At 46.7% G+C, this 18,634-nt stretch overlaps 2 protein-coding genes across 3 annotated transcripts in view; one reads left to right on the top strand and one right to left on the bottom strand.

Moving 5' to 3' along the window:
• Window positions 1-390: 390 nt before the first annotated feature.
• Window positions 391-8,106, bottom strand: atad1b (ATPase family AAA domain containing 1b). 2 transcript variants are annotated; one of them, XM_070991137.1, is made up of 10 exons: window positions 8,063-8,106; window positions 6,821-7,028; window positions 6,490-6,588; window positions 5,741-5,861; window positions 4,962-5,162; window positions 4,332-4,438; window positions 3,938-4,027; window positions 3,769-3,819; window positions 3,487-3,617; window positions 391-2,193 (listed from the first exon to the last, which is right to left on the bottom strand). In XM_070991137.1, the coding sequence occupies exons 2-10, from the start codon at window positions 6,992-6,994 to the stop codon at window positions 2,073-2,075; spliced, it is 1,095 nt and encodes a 364-aa protein (XP_070847238.1). In that variant the 5' UTR covers window positions 6,995-7,028; window positions 8,063-8,106; the 3' UTR covers window positions 391-2,072. The 2 variants fall into 2 exon arrangements, with proteins under 2 accessions (XP_070847238.1, XP_070847237.1); XM_070991136.1 differs by having other exon boundaries at window positions 6,821-7,100.
• Window positions 8,107-10,241: 2,135 nt separating this feature from the next.
• Window positions 10,242-18,634, top strand: part of ptenb (phosphatase and tensin homolog B) — a 17,510-nt gene continuing 9,117 nt past the window's right edge. The window contains exons 1-7 of the mRNA XM_070990160.1: window positions 10,242-10,953; window positions 15,317-15,401; window positions 15,936-15,980; window positions 16,244-16,287; window positions 16,404-16,642; window positions 17,222-17,363; window positions 17,469-17,635. Of these exons, the coding sequence (XP_070846261.1) occupies window positions 10,875-10,953; window positions 15,317-15,401; window positions 15,936-15,980; window positions 16,244-16,287; window positions 16,404-16,642; window positions 17,222-17,363; window positions 17,469-17,635 (801 nt within the window). The 5' untranslated portion in view covers window positions 10,242-10,874. The remainder of the gene's footprint in view (window positions 10,954-15,316; window positions 15,402-15,935; window positions 15,981-16,243; window positions 16,288-16,403; window positions 16,643-17,221; window positions 17,364-17,468; window positions 17,636-18,634) is intronic.

Consider the following 18,634-nt stretch of genomic DNA (forward strand, 5'->3'; position numbering starts at 1 on the left):
ACTATTTTTTTCACAGCGGGGCTATTTTATTAGAGAATATGTATTTCTGTTTAATTAAAAACTACATGACAATTACTGCATAGTCCTCTTCATATTTCCATTAATGGTAACCGTTTTATAAAAGCAATACACCACTCCCATGATATACACTCATTATACCACGCTAAGGGGTTTATCGAAGAACGCCGCTTAGCTGTGGTATAATGAGTGTATATCACGGACTGGCGTGGTGTACTGCATAAGTGAATAGATACGTCGTCATGAAGACATGTTTGATTTGAGATAATTAGTAATCTAAAAATTTTTTGTCAAAATGAAGCTGAACTTTGTTTAAAGACGTTTTGTTGTCGCAGCTCAAACGCAATGAATATTTAATGTCTCAGAAACATTAAGACAGACACGTCCCCCTGGACAAATTTATTACATCATCCAGCAGTTATTACATCATAACTCAACAGCCAATAAAAACAAACATTGTCCTGCTTTAACCAAACAGAGAAAGACGGAACAACGAGTCGAATAATCGAAGAGTTGAAAAATCAAAAATCATTTGGCAAATTTCTGAAAAAGAAAAAAAGTCTGGTTCCAGTTTCTCGAAAGTCTCCTGTGAAAGTTTCCGACTGAAGAAATGATCTTTAGTGTCCGTCAAAGAAAACAGAGCTGAGTCCAGAGTTCAGACGCAAAGTCAGAATAAAAACCCTAAAATAATAAAGACCACTTGAAAAAAGAGCGTTGAGCTTCAGTCGAAGTTTCCTTTCTGCTTCAAACATTTTTATTTTAGCAAAACCACACAAGACGCTTCACGTCAAGTTTCCGCTCGTTTCCCACAAAAATCCAGTCTTAATGTTTGGTGACAGCGCTCAAATGCTTTTTGTCCAATGAATTTCATTGGACTCTATTCTAATTCTATTTAACAGCCAATAGAAAGACATTCGGAGGTCAGAAGACAAGAAGGAAACAGACAAACCCAGAAAATCAAGAGTTGCCGCTTTATCTCCATCACTTCCTGTCGATTTCAAAATAAATTCCCAGAATGAAATCTGTCATTTGGTAACGAGCTCAAACGAACAAAATGCATTAAAAAAAAAAAGTCAAACAAGACAAAATCTAAATATCTGATCACAGCATTAGTTATTATCAGTTACCAGATCAGAGTTGTTCCTACAGTCGCAGCAGACCCAGGACAAACCAAAACCAGAACAGAAGACTCGAGCTGTGGTTCCTAAGCTGAGGGCCGGAACCCCGAAAGGGGTCACAATGAACATGTGACTTCTGACTCCAGCACAAATCAAACCTGTGTGGATCCAGACTGGTTTCCTGCGCCAGTTTGACGTCTCCTGGCCTCCAAACATCAACTAAAATTATGAAAACGGTGTCTTTGGTTGGACTACGACGCCGTTCTGTGTTTTTCAGACAGTTTCTTGTCTGCGTGTCGATCACAGGCCGATAGATCTTCCTCTGAACCTCAGGGTCCTTCATTACCACAAACACTCAATCAGCACCAGATGTGGATTCATCCACCGCTGAAAATAGTCCCAACAAAAGCACCATTTTACTATCTGATCGAGCTTAAAGTTCCCAAAGCAGCAGAGCTGACGGCGTGCAGCCGGACCACAGAGTCTGTGGACTTCAGGACGCCCTTTGACTTTAAACATGAACAGATATCTGTCCGATGAGTCGTTTCAGGTCGCAGGTTGGGGGAAAAAAAGACGCTGTGAGTTCATTTACAGTGAAACCGAAGCACAGGAAGAAGAGTGATGAAGACTTCTGTCGCCTCACTACACATTTTCACTTCTACCCGTTTGTTCGACGCAGCATTCGCTTCTGCGTGACGCAGGCGAGGACACAGACGGACATCAGAGGTGTGATCAGCTGTTTGAAACAGGAAGCAGTGGCACAGATTTAAACATGGAGAGACATCACGGACACACGAGTCTGCATCAAACCCTCGACTGCAGGCTGGCCTCAGCGCATCATGTGATCCGTGTGTGCGTATGTGTGTGCGTGTGTGTCTATGTGTGTGTGTGTGCGTGTCTGTGTGCCTGTGGCCGTGTGTGTGTCTGTGTGCACGCTCAGTCCAGAGCGGCGTGCAGCAGGGCGCCGTGTCCACCAGCTGATTTCGATTTCTTCATCTTACTGATCGCCTTCTGAAGGTCGGACTGATGGATCGGACGGATGAAGTCCTCTGATGGACTGAGAGAGAGACACAGACAGACAGACAAAGAGACAGACAAAGAGACGGACAGACAAAGAGACAGAGAGAGAGACAGACAGAGAGACAGACAGACAGAGAGACAAACAGAGAGACAGACAGAGAGAGAGATGGACAGACAAAGAGACAGACAGAGAGACAGACAAAGAGACAGACAGAGAGACGGACAGAGAGACGGACAGACAAAGAGACAGACAGAGAGACAGACAAAGAGACAGACAGAGAGACGGACAGACAAAGAGACAGACAGAGAGATGGACAGACAGAGAGACAGACAGAGAGACGGACAGACAAAGAGACAGAGAGAGAGACAGACAAAGAGACAGACAGAGAGACAGACAGACAGACAGAGGGACGGACAGACAAAGAGACAGACAGAGAGACGGACAGACAGAGAGACAGACAAAGAGACAGACAGAGAGACGGACAGACAAAGAGACAGACAGAGAGAGAGACAGACAAAGAGACAGACAGAGAGACGGACAGACAAAGAGACAGACAGAGAGACGGACAGACAAAGAGACAGACAGAGAGACGGACAGACAGAGAGACAGACAAAGAGACAGACAGAGAGACGGACAGACAAAGAGACAGACAGAGAGACAGACAGACAAAGAGACAGACAGAGAGACAGTTATACTTTCTGACATTTTACAGTGAAGCTTTGTTAATTGATTGAAAGTTGATTCATAACTTCAACTGTTTGCTGATGACACTTTATTTTATGTTCATGTAGGAAATCTCCAGTTTGAGTTTCTGAAGTGTTTCCAGGACTGATGGAGGGCGCTGTCAAACCATCTGCAGTGACATCCCGCCTCCCGTCCCTGCTCGTCCAATCAAAGTGTTTGTTTTTACCGCTGAGTGTGTGACAGTAAGCGTCAGCCTTACCGACAGAGACGGACCTTTTTATTAAAGATCCTTCCTCTTTATCAGCTGTTACATCACTGTCATCATCAAAGCCACCAGACTCCATTCACAGAAACAGGAATTTAACATCATAAAACACACTTCTTTCACACTGACACACACCAGATAAAACTCATCAGAACCTTCTCGGTTCTCCAACAAGCATCAAACTCATTTCAGCCAATCAAGAGAGGAGAGAGAGAGAGAGGGCGGACACCAGAGGAGCAGAGAAAACAGAGGTACAAACAGACATTTTCACATCTAAATGGAATTACAGTAAGGCTGTTCGCCCCTTTTGTGGCTGCATTCTCCATCAATACTGAGGCACAAAGCATCATGGGAACGTAGGGGTTCAGACAAACAGATACCTGTCGCTCTGAGTGTGGACGAAGTCTCGGACACAGAGCAGCGCGGCGTCACGACACATCTCTCTGAGGTCACTTCCTGAGAAACCGTCCGTTTCCTTGGCGATGTCGACGAGGTCAACCGACAGGTCCACCTGCAGACAGACGGACAGGTGATCAGTTCGAAGAATCTGCTGATTGTTTCTTTGATGAACTGAAGATTCAACAAGCGCCGGAGCAGCAGACTGCACACACAGATCAATCTGACCGATCGACCAATCACAGAGGAGACATCGGTCAACTCACGCTCTCGTTCTCCAGGATGAGTTTGAGGATCTGTTCTCTCTGCCGGTGACTCTGCAGGAACATGGAGAACACACATGACACAGCTGGACAGGTGTGTGTGTGTGTGTGTGTGTGTGTGTGTGTGTGTGTGTGTGTGTGTGTGTGTGTGTGTGTGTGTGTGTGTACGTACGGGCTGGTTGATGTGGAACCTGGTGGGCATCCTCCTCAGAATAGCAGAGTCGAGGTCTTGAGGACGATTAGTGGCTCCCATTATGATCACCTGACAGGAAGATGCTGTGTTTTTACATCATCATCATCATCATCATCATCATCATCATCGTCATCGTCATCGTCGTCATCATCGTCGTCGTCATTGTCGGCGCTCCTCCTTCATGTCTTTCATTCAGACAGTTCAATAAACTATTCTGACCTCCTGTTTTTATGAAGCAGTTTGAAACTTTGTTTTGAAAAGTGTTAGAAATAAAGTTTATTATTAATCTTTCACGCAGACTAAATACACAAATCTGAAGACAAAGACACACCGATGACTCACACACCGTCTGCGCCTCTGAGTGTCTCTGTACCTGGCAGTGGTGGTCAGTGTCCAGTCCGTCCCACAGACTCATGAACTGGGCCTTCATCATGGCTGTGGCTTCGTGGTCTGAGCTGGATCGACTCCTCAGGAACGAGTCTGTTTCAACATGGAGTCCATCTTTATTTCATTATCATTACACTGAACATGAAGCTACGGCCAGCAGATGCTAAGCTTAGCTTAGCTTAACTTAGCTTAACGACCTAAAACAGCTAGCCTGGCTCTCTACCAGTGGTTTTTTCAGGGGTTCAGTTTGATCTGTATCCCAAACAGTCTGAAAATCATCAGTTTCTTCATGTTCACTGATTTCTGGACAGTTTTTCTTTTGGTCGTTGTCTCAGTGCTCAGCTCTCGTTGAATCAGGTCTGCGCCTGGCGCTCGTTTCACTGATTAACCCATCGATTCCCTTCCCAATAATCGTTCGGTCAAAAAGTCAAAGTGGATGTCTTAAAAAGTCCCATTTTGTTTTTAACACACAGTCCAGAGTTTAGTCCCGCCCACCACTAACATTCAGGCCACAGGATTGGACGGTGCTGTCAGCCCCGCTCTGATTGGCAGGTCAGCTGCCTCTGTGTGTGTGTGTGTGTGTGTGTGTGTGTGTGTGTGTGTGTGTAAATACTACCTATCTCATCGACGAAGATGATTGATGGCTGCAGTTTAACAGCCAATGAGAACACAGCAGCAGCCAGTTTCTGGGACTCTCCGTACCATTTGTCCGTCAGCGTGCTCGGCTGTAGGTTGATGAAACGAAACCCCGCCTCCTTGGCTGTTGCCTTGGCGATAAGTGTTTTACCGCAGCCTGGAGGCCCGTACAGCAGCACACCTGTTACCATGACGACACCAGGAAGTAAGGTCAGTGTGCAGTACTGCAGACCATGTGGTGTGTGCCCTCCCTCCTTCCCTCCTTCTTTCGGTCTCTGCCTTTTTCCCTTCTTTCCTTCCTTCCTCAGTCACTGCTTTGTTTTCTTTCCTTCCTTCCTTCCTTCCTTCCTTCCTTCCTTCCTTCCTTCCTTCCTTCCTCCCTCCCTTCCTTCTTCAGTCTCTGCCTTTCTTCTCTCTTTCCTTCCTTCCTTCATTCCCTCTCTTCATCATCTCTCCACCCGTTTGAATCCTTCTCTCCTTCCTTCACTCTCTTTCTCCCTCTCCTCTGTCATATAATCGTGTCTTTGTCTGACTTCATGTTCTCATCACGTCTCTCTTTACAAAAATAATAGATCCACACAGGGAGCAGCTCCTCTTCCTCAGGGTCCACCATGCTGCACCGCCATGGTTCAACAGGAGCCCAGAGCGGACAAATCAAACTCTAAGATGGACTTTCATGTTTTAGCAGCTGTAAACTCACTAAATGGTTCAGAGATAATTCATGAATGTTATCAGAGGAAACAGGTGAACGTCTGTGACCTTTAGGAGGCTGCAGCAGTCTGGATCCCTGGAACAGGTGTCTCTTCTGAACAGGTAAGATGACCGTCTCCTTTAACTCTGTGATCACCTCGTCCAGACCTGCAATGTCCCTCCAGGTGATCTGCAAACACAGGTGTGTTATTGACATTGGGCCAAACATCAGGATCATCATCGACGCAAAGCTCTTCCTCAGTTCTCAGTAATTCACCGGTTTCTAACGAGCGATTCATCAGTTTCACCATCAAAACTGCAGAAACGTCTCGGCTGGTCAAGACTTCAGTGATCCGTAAATCTGTTGCTAGGAAACATCTGTAGCCCTGTCCAATCAACAGCATCAGCTGTGTAAACAGGAAGTGACTGTTGCATCACGAGCTAGCAGAACTTCCTAAAGTGACGGTTTCAGAGGCTCAAAGCTAAATGTTTGTCAGTGCAGACAGGCTTCGTGTTTCGCCGAGGCAGAGCACAGTGCGCTGCTCTCTGGACATTTCCCATCATGCCCTGCTGCACCAACTTTACAGTCTCCTGTCGGTGTTTGGAACGTGTGTGTTCAGAACGTGGTGGGTTACCCCAACCCTGACCCTTTACGTTGGTAACTCATCTGTGTGCTGGTTTGTCGGTTTAACCATGCTGCCGGTTCATTGGCCCGCTGAGACCGTCGCTCCCCCATCCTGTCCTGCCAGATTCTCGTCTTCTTTTATGCTCCGTGAAGCACGTTTAATTTGTTTAAAGATGAAGCTTTAAAGAACTACCTGCATGCTCAGCGGGTCGACCAGGTGAGCTGCGATACTCATTTCATATTCAGACAGCTTCACGTTTTTAACCCCGATCTGACGCATCAGCTTCTCTGCCTGGAAGAAAGAAAGTCAAAGTTAGACGCTGACAGAACTACTTCACTTCGAGGTCCATTGAGTGTTTGTTCTGGAGCTTTCTATCATGTCAGATGATCCTCATCAGCAGAGGAGCTCAGAAAAATGGAAAGTTGAAAATACACAACAACTGAGCTTCTGGGTTTCAAGAACTGACGATAAAGAAAAGGAAGCTGACAAACTCGAAACAACATGCAAATACTGTCTGTCGCACCTGTTTCTGAGCCTCCACCTTCTGCTTCCTCGTGGGGTCGATGGCGTCCACCATCCACTTGATGGTGAAGTAGGTGACAGCTCCGAATATGGTGAGACGGAAGAGAAGGCCAATGACCTCGTTTCTGCCCAGAGGACGGGCGATGTTTTCAGCTGGAACCTCCCTCAACACCATCGTCAGGGTCAGAGATGACGCAGGTTCAGACGGGCTGCGGGTCAACAACAACCACACCTTAAAGAGGAGTCCCTCCGTCACACTGAGCAGACTCCAAATCAGACGTCTGGGACACCAAACAGAGAGAACATTAAATGCAAAGAGATTTTAATCATATGAAATAATGATGTACTGAAGGAATAATCAGTTCAATAAAATGTTTAGTCCTACAGCTCAGACAGTCTCAGACTTTGATTTTATGTTTCAGTTTCCCTTTTAGTGGAGACACGTAGACGAATGAGAACTACAGATGTTCACACCTTCCTTGTAAGAAGTGCTGCTGGTGTTTTGGAGGACTGGCACGCAGTTCCTAGTCAGACATTTAAGATCTCCACAAAAGCTCTTCCAGTTTTCATAAGAAGCACAGCTAAAGTGTCAGTTTTTTTAAACCGAGTCTGGTCACTGACTGATGTCACACGCAGGTCCACGCTGAACAGCGGTCTCCAGCGCAGATCTCCGTGTTGATTCAGACTAACGACAGGTTGGAGTAAGGACCGTGGTTATGTTCAGGTCTTGGACTGCCAGTGATACAAATGACTCATTTTGAATAGGAGCCGGATTGAAACGAGACTCGTGGTGAATGGTTTCAGACCTTCTCTGACTGCTTCGTCTTTTTGACACGAAGTGAAGAAATGTTGAATTGCTGTAGTTTGGAATGGAGTCTGGCTGATGTTCCATTTAGTGACATTACGACACACACCGAGTCTGCCGCAGAAACGTGAAACTCTTTTCTTCCCGCAGCCAGTTTTAAGTGGAGACTGCGGGACCCCCCGCTGGACCTCTGGTCCTCGAACCACCGTCTGGGACCCTCTGGTGTCGCGTCACAATACCGAAAGGACTAGCTGCTAACGTTAGCATTAGCTTGACCTTCTCCGCTCTCCGGCTCTACCTTGAAAGAGCGGCTCCTCGCCGGATAAACTGACGGATGTCACCATCGGAAACACAGTGAAGCACCGACAGCTCCCTTAAACAGTGACAGGAAAACAACAGAAAGTCTCCATTAATCCGGCAAACGTGACCGGCTCTTACCTGCGGTAGTCACGTCGGGCAGGAGCACTTCCTCGGTTTGTTCTTCTGTGGTACCGGAGACGTTGGGCTGTCTTCTTCTGCGTTTCATTTAATTGCAGCCAACGTAAGACTCACTACAGCCACCTAAAGTGCTGGAGCGTAGACCAGAACGTTACTAATGACTAATTACAAAAAATGGTTTCATGAAAAACGGACTAATGAGGGTCTTTGTGTTATCCTGAAATCTGCCCACTACACTTCCTGTTGATCAATATATATGTATATATTTGGACAAACGACTTATTGACGTTAACATTAACCGGGAACATGTCTTCTACACAAAAACATCCCACAGAAAGCACAAATCAGTAAATCAATAAATCAAGGAAATTGTGTCAGTGCAGCCCCCTGTTTGATATAACCAATGAGTAACAAGAATTTTTTTTTTTAAATGTTTGTATGTAGATTGACGTATGCTGGCAATGTTAGAATTAAATTATTGAGATACATGTCTTGTATCATGTCTTGTATCTTGCCTGATTATGTAATGTTAAGGGGACTCTGCTGGTTGCCAGATTGTGGTTTACTCCCACTGATATTAATTCACGAGTTTTGTGAAGGAGGTTTTGAATGGGGGATAAAGCTATGAGAACCTGGCAACCGTGTGCTGACAGGATGCGTTTGCGCAGAAAGTCCAGTTGAAGGAGCATGTCAAGTCAAACGGAGTGACGCAAAACCAGGAAATGTTGTTTTAACAAAATAAAAGTTCATATTTTAGTCGCTCTGATGTAAATTAATAAGACCAGATTTTAAAAAAGGGCGTGTGCGCGTGCCTCACAGCAAGAAGGTTGCCGGTTCGATCCCCGGGTCAGGCGGGGCCTTTCTGTGTGAAGCTTGCATGTTCTTCCCGTGCATGCGTGGCTTCTCTCCGGCTTCCTCCCACAGACCAAAAACATGCTCATTAGGTTGATTGATGACCCTAAATTGTCCATAGGTGTGAGTGTGAGTGTGAATGTTTGATTGTCCTTACATGTGGCCCTGCAATCGGCTGGCGACCGGTTCAGGGTGTACCCCGCCTCTCGCCCATTGTAGCTGGGATAGGCTCCAGCCCCCCGCAACCCCGAAATTGATAGGCGGTATAGATAATGGATGGATGGATGGATTTAAAAAAAATCTTTTTGTGTGTGAAGTTATCGGTTCACGTCTATTTTCCCTATCATTAAATTCACAAATTTTCATAGCTTCCTCCACAGTAATAAAAACCTGCTGAGGTTTAGTCATCTTAAAAGTTGTTGTTTAAGAGTTCAAATCTATATTTTACATATCTTATGTCTAAGAATAATGTGGACAGTGCTTTCAACATCTACCATGTGCTATGATTCATTTGTTTACTTATTAATTTTGCATCCATCCAACTGGTTGGAGATGAATGTCTTACAGTGAGGACACCATCACAATGCTGTTTTATCTGTGGTCTCAAGCAAACTGGAGGGAATATTTGAATCACAATAAAAATTATTGATTTTCTTCTTCTTCTTCTTCTTCTTCTTCAGTGTTTTTGGGACAAATAAACAACACAAACACCTTCTGATTCTGATTCATTGGAGATGATAGCTCAAATCTTAGTTTATTGTATTTATTTTTTATCATCTGAAATCATAATCCAAAGACGTAGATCAGTTCATTCTTTCAGCGCGTGTGTTGATCAATTTCTATCTCGAAATTCTTTGATTTTCTCGTTCTTATTTGACTCTTTTCTTGTCTCTGATAGGAGACTTCAGATGCGGCTGCAGGAGCAGGGAGGCGGTGCACCTGGCGAAGGAGGCTCCGTGGAGCCGGCAGGAGGACGCAAGAGGGACATGAGGAGAGCTGAAGAAGGAGGCCGAGAAGTCAAGGGCAGCTTCAAGTTTTGGCTGGGGAGGGAGGACAAACGTTCGGGAAAGAAAACCGAAGCCAGACTCCGCCGCCAGGAGACGCTCCAGGACTACAGAAGCGGACCGTTGAAGGGCGCCGAATCCTGGCTGGTGTCCCTGCAGCTGACCCCTGGTCACAGGAGGTCAGGCAGTAATGCCCAGCAGGTTATACTTGCTGCCTGTACATCCGCCATCTAGTCTATTGACCAGTCCTTATTGCACACTAGCTCATTTTATCGCAGTATGGGAAAGAACTATTTTGAAGGCGTTGACCGGATGTGCCCCGCGCTCTGTCTCTAACTTGACTCTGTGTATCGGCGGACTCGCGTCTCGTTTCCTCCGCTCAAAGGCGCCTCGGAGAGATTTTCTCTCCGCCGATCTGCCTCCAGTCACGGCGTCTCTGCGGCACTCCGAGGCCGGGAATAGTCCAACTGGAACCATCCGACCCCTGGACGGCTGGAGCTTAACCGAAGATAAAGCCGCGGATGGTTTTGTCTTCGGGCGGGGGACCTGGAAACCCGGGCCCGCAGCGAGAGCAGGGAGGAGGCCCCGACGCCCCCTTGTTCTGACCCAGAAAACAGTACCGACGGCTGGGCTGCTTGTCAACTAAAAGGCCGGCTAGCCACTGGCCACAGCGTAGCTCGCAGGGTGGCACCCGAGGACCACGGTTAACGGCATAGTTTTATCCATCAGAAGCTATTGTACATTTTACCCACCAGGAAGGATTCATCTGCGATAAACAATTTAAACAACGATCTTCTGGAAATCGGGGTCTGGCGGCTAGCTAGCTCCGGGCTAGCTGTCCCAGTTAGCTTCTCTCCCCGGCAGCCAGGGAGCGGAGGCTCCGGAGCGGACACGGAGGAATACAGGGTCCTCGGTAGTTTCTCATCATTTGACGGACCTCCGCGGAGATATCGATAATGGCTGCCTTAATCAAGGAAATCGTCAGCAGAAATAAAAGGAGATACCAGGAGGACGGCTTCGACCTGGACCTGACCTGTATCCTTATAGCGTCAATTAAGTGTCATTTAACGGGCTTTGGTTATCGTGGTCCGCTAACATTAGCTTGTTCGCTCTCGCACGCTGTGCAGAACTGCATTCAAAAATGCTGTAATTTAATGATACTGCTGCCCTCGTTAAGGGGGGGGGGGGGGTTAAAGCCACTCTTCGTATCGGGGTGCGTGTAATCGTTTAACAACCAAAGCAACGGCAGAAAAAGGGAACTTCGGTAAGTGCTCACGGATTGACACTGAATCAAAGACACGGACGTTAATGGTCGCGTCTTAAAGTGCCCCTTTTCTCTAAATTTCACTCGCTTCTGGCCATAAATTGGTCACAGATTTATGGGCATTCCCGTTCACGTTTTTGCAGGTTTGCCTTAAATTGGAAGTTTTTTAAACGGAGTCCGGAGCGACGTTCACTGCCTCCAGGAGACTGACTCCATCGGTCTGGCTGGCGTTAGCAGGCGTTTGTCTCCAATGATGCACCTGATCTGTAAATCTGTTTGGATCATTTCTCACCAGAATACACAGTAAAGCTTTACATGGTTTGAGCCTGTTTCAGGGGTTTTTCTGAGTAATCTTGACGCTAACGGTTGCTAACAGGCTAAGCTAACAGTGGTGTCAGCGGCGTTGCATCAGCAGCAGTCCGGACAGACACACCTGAGAAAAGTCCACCTGGAGACGTCCTGACATTTGTAATATTTGGGAAGTGATGAGCAGTTTGGCCCTCTTGGAAGTTCTCTGGTTCTTCTTCTTCTTCTGTCAGATGATTGATTGTGTGCAGAAGCTTCAGTTTGAAGCATCATCACATGAAGAGGACTCGGACAGGTAACATCCCTGAACAGCCCGCCAACATGTGGATGAAAAACGTCCCGTCTGCTGCAACATGAAAGCATTTTAAAGCATCTCTGAAGTTTTGTCTGTGAGTTTAATCCAAACAAAGATGGAGGACAGAGGAGATGTCCCCTCTGTCTCTGCTGGCTCATGTCCCAATGTTTGTCTTTCTGCTGTCCAGGTTTTGTGGATTCTGGAAAAAAAAAAAATTGCTGGAACGCTGTGAAATATCTGAATTTTTAAAATATCAACAGGTTTTTATTTCACATGACACTGGATGACACAATTGATTCTTGATAAATCGATTAGTTGATTGATCTGCAGTTATTCTAAGAACTGAATCATTGTAGTCATTTTTTAAGCAAAACGCCAAATATTTGCTGCTTCCAGCTTCTCTAATTTGGTTCTTTTATTTTGACATGATGTGAAACTGAATACGTTTGAGCAACAGATAAAACAGGACGTTTAAAATTGTCCACAGTCGTCCTGCACAGCCAGATTAAAGCTGCTCATAGACCTGCGTTTTTAGCAGAAATAACCCTTTGAAGGTGATCTGTTGGACTTTGAGTCACCTGATGGTCCATCCAGTCTTCTCTCTTTTAGCTCTGTTTTTGGTGTCCTCCAGCTCCTGAGGGAAACATCTTTAGCTGCTAAATGTTCCTCTGTGTTCACCAACTCATCTGAGTCTGTTGGCTGCTCAGCAGGAAGTGAACTGAGGATTTTTACAGCTTTTATTCTGAAAACAACGCCATGGGAGCGAACAGGAACAGTGAAGTGTGTGTCCGACTGATAAACGATGAGCTGAAAGTCACGATGGAGCTCCATGGACCGTCAAAAAAAAGTCACCTGAATGATCCACCTGGACATCAGCTTCTCTGAGAGACAGACAGGTAGAGAGAGAGAAAGAGGTGAACGGTGCTGGTTTTTCACGTATTTGAATATAACAGAATAAATATCCAGTTTTCTTCTGCTCTTGAAGTCAAACTTAAAATCTGGTAAAAAAAAAAAAAATGAAGGTTTCGTTTTGAATCAGAGAAGTTTCTGGAAGCAAGCCATCGAGCATTTAACCAACCAGGTGGTTCATCTTCATCAGAGTTTTCTGTTACAGCTGAGAACCTGCACAGGCTGCACTGAGCTCACTACTGCCCCCTGTGGCCGGAGGGCAGGACGCACGGCGGCCAGCAGGTGTCGCTGTAGAGACACAGTGTCCAGGCCTGCTCTGTGTCGCTTTAACTCCTGCTACCAGTGTGCAGCATCGCTGCTGTTGCCATGGTTACCAGATTGATGTAGAACTGCAGGCTGAGCCACAAAGAAGAGCTGATGTTCATCAGGTAGCTTTACCTGTGGACAGAGCCAGTTGAGTCGTGTCCCCTGTTCCCGGTCGTTATGCTAAGCTAACCAGCTTCCTGTATGCGTGTTGTCATATGTTTGAAAATGACTTTAAAGGATGATGAATTGATATTAAAAAAACGCCACATGGAGCTCCTACGAGGTTGTTTCTGCAATGCTGAAGACAGAAAAAACTGAGTCAACCAAATGTGACGCCGTTTGGGAAATCAAGGTTTTCCTACAATCACAAGCAGAAAGAACAGAAAAGGCCATGCTGCTGTGTGTGTCACTCACGCACACACTCATGTTCACTGTGGCCTCAGAGAGGCAGCTCGCCGACCAATCAGCAGTCACACCTCACTTCAGCAAACTGTCAGATTCAAGGCCAGTTGGCTGAAGACTTCCTGTCTGTGCAGTCAGTGATGAAGATCTACGTCCGCTTCCAGTCAAACATCGCGAACAAGTCGCCTGAACGAGAGCGGAGCGTCCGTCAGAGCGTGAAGACGATCCGGAAACACAAAGAGTCCAGAGCCAGGTCCAGCTCTGTCCACAGAGCCAGGTCCAGCTCTGTCCACAGGCTCTGGTCCAGCTCTGTCCACAGGCTCAGGTCCAGCTCTGTCCACAGAGCCAGGTCCAGCTCTGTCCACAGAGCCAGGTCCAGCTCTGTCCACAGGCTCTGGTCCAGCTCTGTCCACAGGCTCAGGTCCAGCTCTGTCCACAGAGCCAGGTCCAGCTCTGTCCACAGAGCCAGGTCCAGCTCTGTCCACAGGCTCAGGTCCAGCTCTGTCCACAGAGCCAGGTCCAGCTCTGTCCACAGGCTCAGGTCCAGCTCTGTCCACAGGCTCAGGTCCAGCTCTGTCCACAGAGTCAGGTCCAGCTCTGTCCACAGGTTCAGGTCCAGCTCTGTCCACAGGCTCAGGTCCAGCTCTGTCCACAGGCTCAGGTCCAGCTCTGTCCACAGAGTCAGGTCCAGCTCTGTCCACAGGCTCAGGTCCAGCTCTGTCCACAGGCTCAGGTCCAGCTCTGTCCACAGAGCCAGGTCCAGCTCTGTCCACAGGTTCAGGTCCAGCTCTGTCCACAGGCTCAGGTCCAGCTCTGTCCACAGAGCCAGGTCCAGCTCTGTCCACAGGCTCAGGTCCAGCTCTGTCCACAGAGCCAGGTCCAGCTCTGTCCACAGGCTCAGGTCCAGCTCTGTCCACAGGTTCAGGTCCAGCTCTGTCCACAGAGTCAGGTCCAGCTCTGTCCACAGGTTCAGGTCCAGCTCTGTCCACAGGCTCAGGTCCAGCTCTGTCCACAGGTTCAGGTCCAGCTCTGTCCACAGGCTCAGGTCCAGCTCTGTCCACAGGCTCAGGTCCAGCTCTGTCCACAGGTTCAGGTCCAGCTCTGTCCACAGAGCCAGGTCCAGCTCTGTCCACAGGTTCAGGTCCAGCTCTGTCCAAAGAGTCAGGTCCAGGTGTTGTCTCATTCTGGAAGTACTCTGTTGGGTTGAGGTGAGGGGCGGAGCCTCTCTGCGGCGTGCAGGAGGAGGACCCATCCATGATGATGACTGTCTTTGTGCTGATGTCAGTTCTTCGTGTATTGGGACGTGTCCTCGACATCAGGCTGAAAATAGGAAATGCGTGTGCGTGTTTGAAACACACTCTGGTTCAAACCGTAAAGAAGGTCCAGTTCTTTTTTAGACATTGTGGATTTGAAGGATCAGACGAGCAGCAGAAGCAGCTCAGCTGAGTTTTGAAAAGCTCCTTTCTGAATCCGTCCGTCTGAAGGAGCGTTCTCCGAGGTGGTGACGTACACAGGTCCTGATGGACAGCCTGGTCCTTGCAGATATGTAGCCTAAATCTGCAAATAAAACCCCAAAGATGAAAGAAGCCTCCCACTAACTTGTCTGGGTCTTGCTGCGGGGCATTGTGGGTAAAGTAGGAAATCAGAAAAGTCCTACGAATGTGCAGTTTGTCGCTGCTGTGAAACGTCTTTCGTCCGGTCTCGTATTTTTCATGTCAGGTTGAGGTTCTCAGTCAGCATCAGCTCTTTGTGACGGTGACAGCAGTCACATGACCACCAGAGGTCACCGCTGGACAAACGAAAAGGTTTCTTATTTTGGCTTCTGTCGTTTCTCAGGAAATCCAACAGACAGAAGAGTTGATTTGAGGTGACGCGTGTGATGGACGAGTGCTTATTGATCCTTAACATATGATCAGATATTTATCCAAACATCATAGCGATGGGGTTCCCCGCCGAGCGTCTGGAAGGAGTCTACAGGAACAACATCGACGATGTCGTTCGGTAAGAAGCCGTTGCTGTTTGTGTCTTTTCATGTTGGAGATCCTCAACACTTCCTATCATCATTTTCCAAAACTCGCAGCAGTCTAATCTTTACATTTCCACTCTTGTCTGCCTTGTTTTTGTCCTCATTTTCAGTTTGTACATGAACAAACTTCAGTGGAAACGTCAGAAATCAAAGACAGTCTGAGTAAAATCTGTGACCTTGCTCACATCAAGGCAAACACAAACGTTTCCATCATTGTTTGACCTTTGACTGCAGCTCTTTGAATGACGTCATCTCGGTGTTTCTCCTCTTCTGTGGTGGTTTGATGGCACCGACTGGAGAATCAGTGCTGTTTATTTCCATCAATGAGTCATATTCACGCAAACATGCAGTCGTGTGTTCTTTGGATGAAACTTGTTGTATTTGTTGCGTCGCTCTGGAGAGCCGCTGAGATGCTGCATTCAAAGGAACTCCATCATCTGAAAACTGATTTGTAACTGACCAGAAGTGTACCGTCAAAGCTGCGAACTGAACCCGTCTGTCTCTCTCAGGTTTTTAGACTCAAAGCACAAGAATCACTATAAGATCTACAATCTGTAAGTACTTTTTAAAGCCCTCGTTTGTTCCATATCATGAAGTTTCCGATGACGTTTCTTGTCAGCAGGTGTGGTTCCTCCCAGCGGGGTCCGGCCTGTGTGACCGTAGCCTGATTACAGTTTGATCATTATGTTCGCTGTTAGCACCTGGTGCTAACACTGCTGAGCAGCTTGTTGACTGTTCAGCTGTCCTGCCGAGCTGTTTAAGGCTCATCAGCAGTCAGCCACGAGGACTTTTGTAACATCTGCCTGTCTGTCCACAGATGTGCAGAGCGACATTACGACACGGCAAAGTTCAACTGTCGAGGTGAGATTCGTTCATGAGATGGAAAGATAGATTCCGTTTTTAGTTAAGGCCAAAGAAATGCAGTCAGGCTTCCAGGCCTGTTTCTGTTGTGTCTCACAGCTGTGTTTGTGTCTCAGTTGCTCAGTATCCCTTTGAGGACCACAACCCCCCCCAGCTGGAGCTGATAAAGCCATTCTGTGAGGACTTGGATCACTGGCTCAGCGAAGACGAACAGCATGTCGCCGCCATCCACTGCAAGGCAGGAAAAGGCCGCACCGGCGTCATGATCTGCGCCTACCTGCTGCACCGAGGCAAGTTCCAGGAGGCTCAGGAGGCTCTGGACTTCTATGGAGAGGTCCGCACTCGGGACAAGAAGGTAACACTACCGCTGTTAACGATTAGCCGCCTCGATAAAGTTAACACTAATCCTCTTTTCATGCACTAGTTCACATATTTACTTTTTTACCATTTATGACATGTTTGTCCTGTATAAACCAAAGGCTGGCCATTGAAAGTGACTGCTTTGTTCCCTGATTGTTGGGTAAGCTTTTGGTTAAACACCTGTAACCTGACCACATTTCACCACTCTGTTATGAGGTTTTAACAAACATTCATTCATTTGAAATAAATCTGTGGTGTAGCTGTCGTGTTTGTGAGGCGCATTAATCAAACCAGAAACAAACCCAAAGGCAACAGCAGCTGATAACAAAACAGAGCTTCAGAGTCCATCATGCACAGGTCACCTGAATGAATGTGTAACAATGGGTGGGGTCAAGACATGAGCTTTTCCAAGATAAGCTGACATTTCTGATGGTTTTCTGACCCAGTAATACTGTAGATGCAGAGCTCCATAAGAAAAATGCATCAAATAAAAGGCAGGTAGAAGGATGCTTAAAGCTGGCTGAAAATGCTTCTGAGCACGGGGATGATTTTTTGATTTCGGTGGTGTGTTCAGGGTGTGACCATCCCCAGTCAGCGGCGTTACGTCATCTACTACAGCTTCCTGCTGAGGAACCAGCTGCTGTACAAACCTGTCGCTCTGCTCTTCCACAAGATGCTGTTTGAAACCATCCCCATGTTCACTGGAGGAACCTGCAGTAAGTCCGTCTGTCCGGAAGGTTTGAGACAGACTCTGTGATCAGCTGTGATTAATGACGTTAGTGTGGTGTGAATGAAATACTGGTGTGTTGTTCGTGGTGCAGATCCGCAGTTTGTGGTTTATCAGCTGAAGGTAAAGATCCACACGTCTAACCCCACCCACACCCGACGGGAAGACAAGCTGATGCTGTTTGAGTTCCCACAGCCACTCCCTGTCTGTGGAGACATCAAGGTGGAGTTCTTCCACAAGCAGAACAAGATGATGAAGAAGGTGAGGAAGAGTCATGCAGTTGATTATTCTTTTTAAATGTTGATGCAAACAAATGTAAAATCTATTTGCAACACTTCAGCTTAAAATGAAAAAGGACACAATCAAAACAAGTGTGCAGTTTCAGTATGTGTGTGTTGTGCTTTTTTATCATCAGTTAAATTGTCTATTGTTTTATTTCTACTCATTTACGTGACTTTGACTCCTCAAATGTTTCCTGATTAAACCTGAAGTAAATTGACCTCAGCGAGTATTCAGACCCCCCACGTTTCATGCTTTAGTGTGGAAGAGGTTCTCCCTAACCAAACCAATTCTACACACTGACCCAAAGTGAGAGCTTCTTCATTTTGTATTCAACCCTTTTCGAAGCACCTTTGGCCGCCCTTACAGCTTGTGTGCCTGGGTCTGTTGTCTTTTTCGGTCGTCTTAAATCATGGCAAATCTTCTTGGCTTACATGTTCTTGGTTTAGGTCTTCTTGGGTTGGGTCTTCTTGCATTAGGTCTTCTTTTTTTAGGTCTTCCTGACTTAAGACTTCTCGGGTGAGGTCTTGCTGGGTTTGGTCACCTTGGGTCAAGGTTTCTCTTGGGTTAAGACTTCCTGGGTTAGATCTTCTTGGGTTATGTTGTCTTTGGTTAGGTCGTGTTAGGATATATGGTCTTGGGTTTGTCCATCTTGGTTTAGGGTTTATTGCATTAGGTCTTCTTGGTCACCTCCTTGAGTGTGTAACCAGTCAAGATGGAATCTTCCATCACGACGATGAAGCCAGCTGTTGTGGGAACATTCAAAGCTTTAGGTTTTGTAGTCCAGAAGGGTCTATGCCTCCCCACAGTTTGATGGCACATGTCCAATTGAAGGTGTCATGGGTGGACTCCTGTCAAAACAGGATGTGTGCATTTGCTGCGTCATTACAGATTGTTTGTATAATTAATGCCACAGAAATAATTGGAATCCCACACAGAGTTCAAATCTATAACAAAATAAAGTGTGAAACGAGTGAAAGT

This window comes from Chaetodon trifascialis, chromosome 21 (genome assembly GCF_039877785.1).
Source record: "Chaetodon trifascialis isolate fChaTrf1 chromosome 21, fChaTrf1.hap1, whole genome shotgun sequence".
NCBI lineage: Eukaryota > Metazoa > Chordata > Actinopteri > Chaetodontiformes > Chaetodontidae > Chaetodon > Chaetodon trifascialis.

What these genes read in the sequence shown, in the direction of transcription:
- atad1b (XM_070991137.1), bottom strand. Translation starts at nt 6,994, where the DNA reads ATGGTGTTGAGGGAGGTTCCAGCTGAAAACATCGCCCGTCCTCTGGGC. An exon ending in CATCTTCGTCGATGAGATAG is followed by an intron (nt 4,439 to 4,961) that starts GTAGTATTTACA and finishes ATGTTGAAACAG; the next exon opens with ACTCGTTCCTGAGGAGTCGA. An exon ending in TCATCCTGGAGAACGAGAGC is followed by an intron (nt 3,618 to 3,768) that starts GTGAGTTGACCG and finishes GTCTGTCTGCAG; the next exon opens with GTGGACCTGTCGGTTGACCT.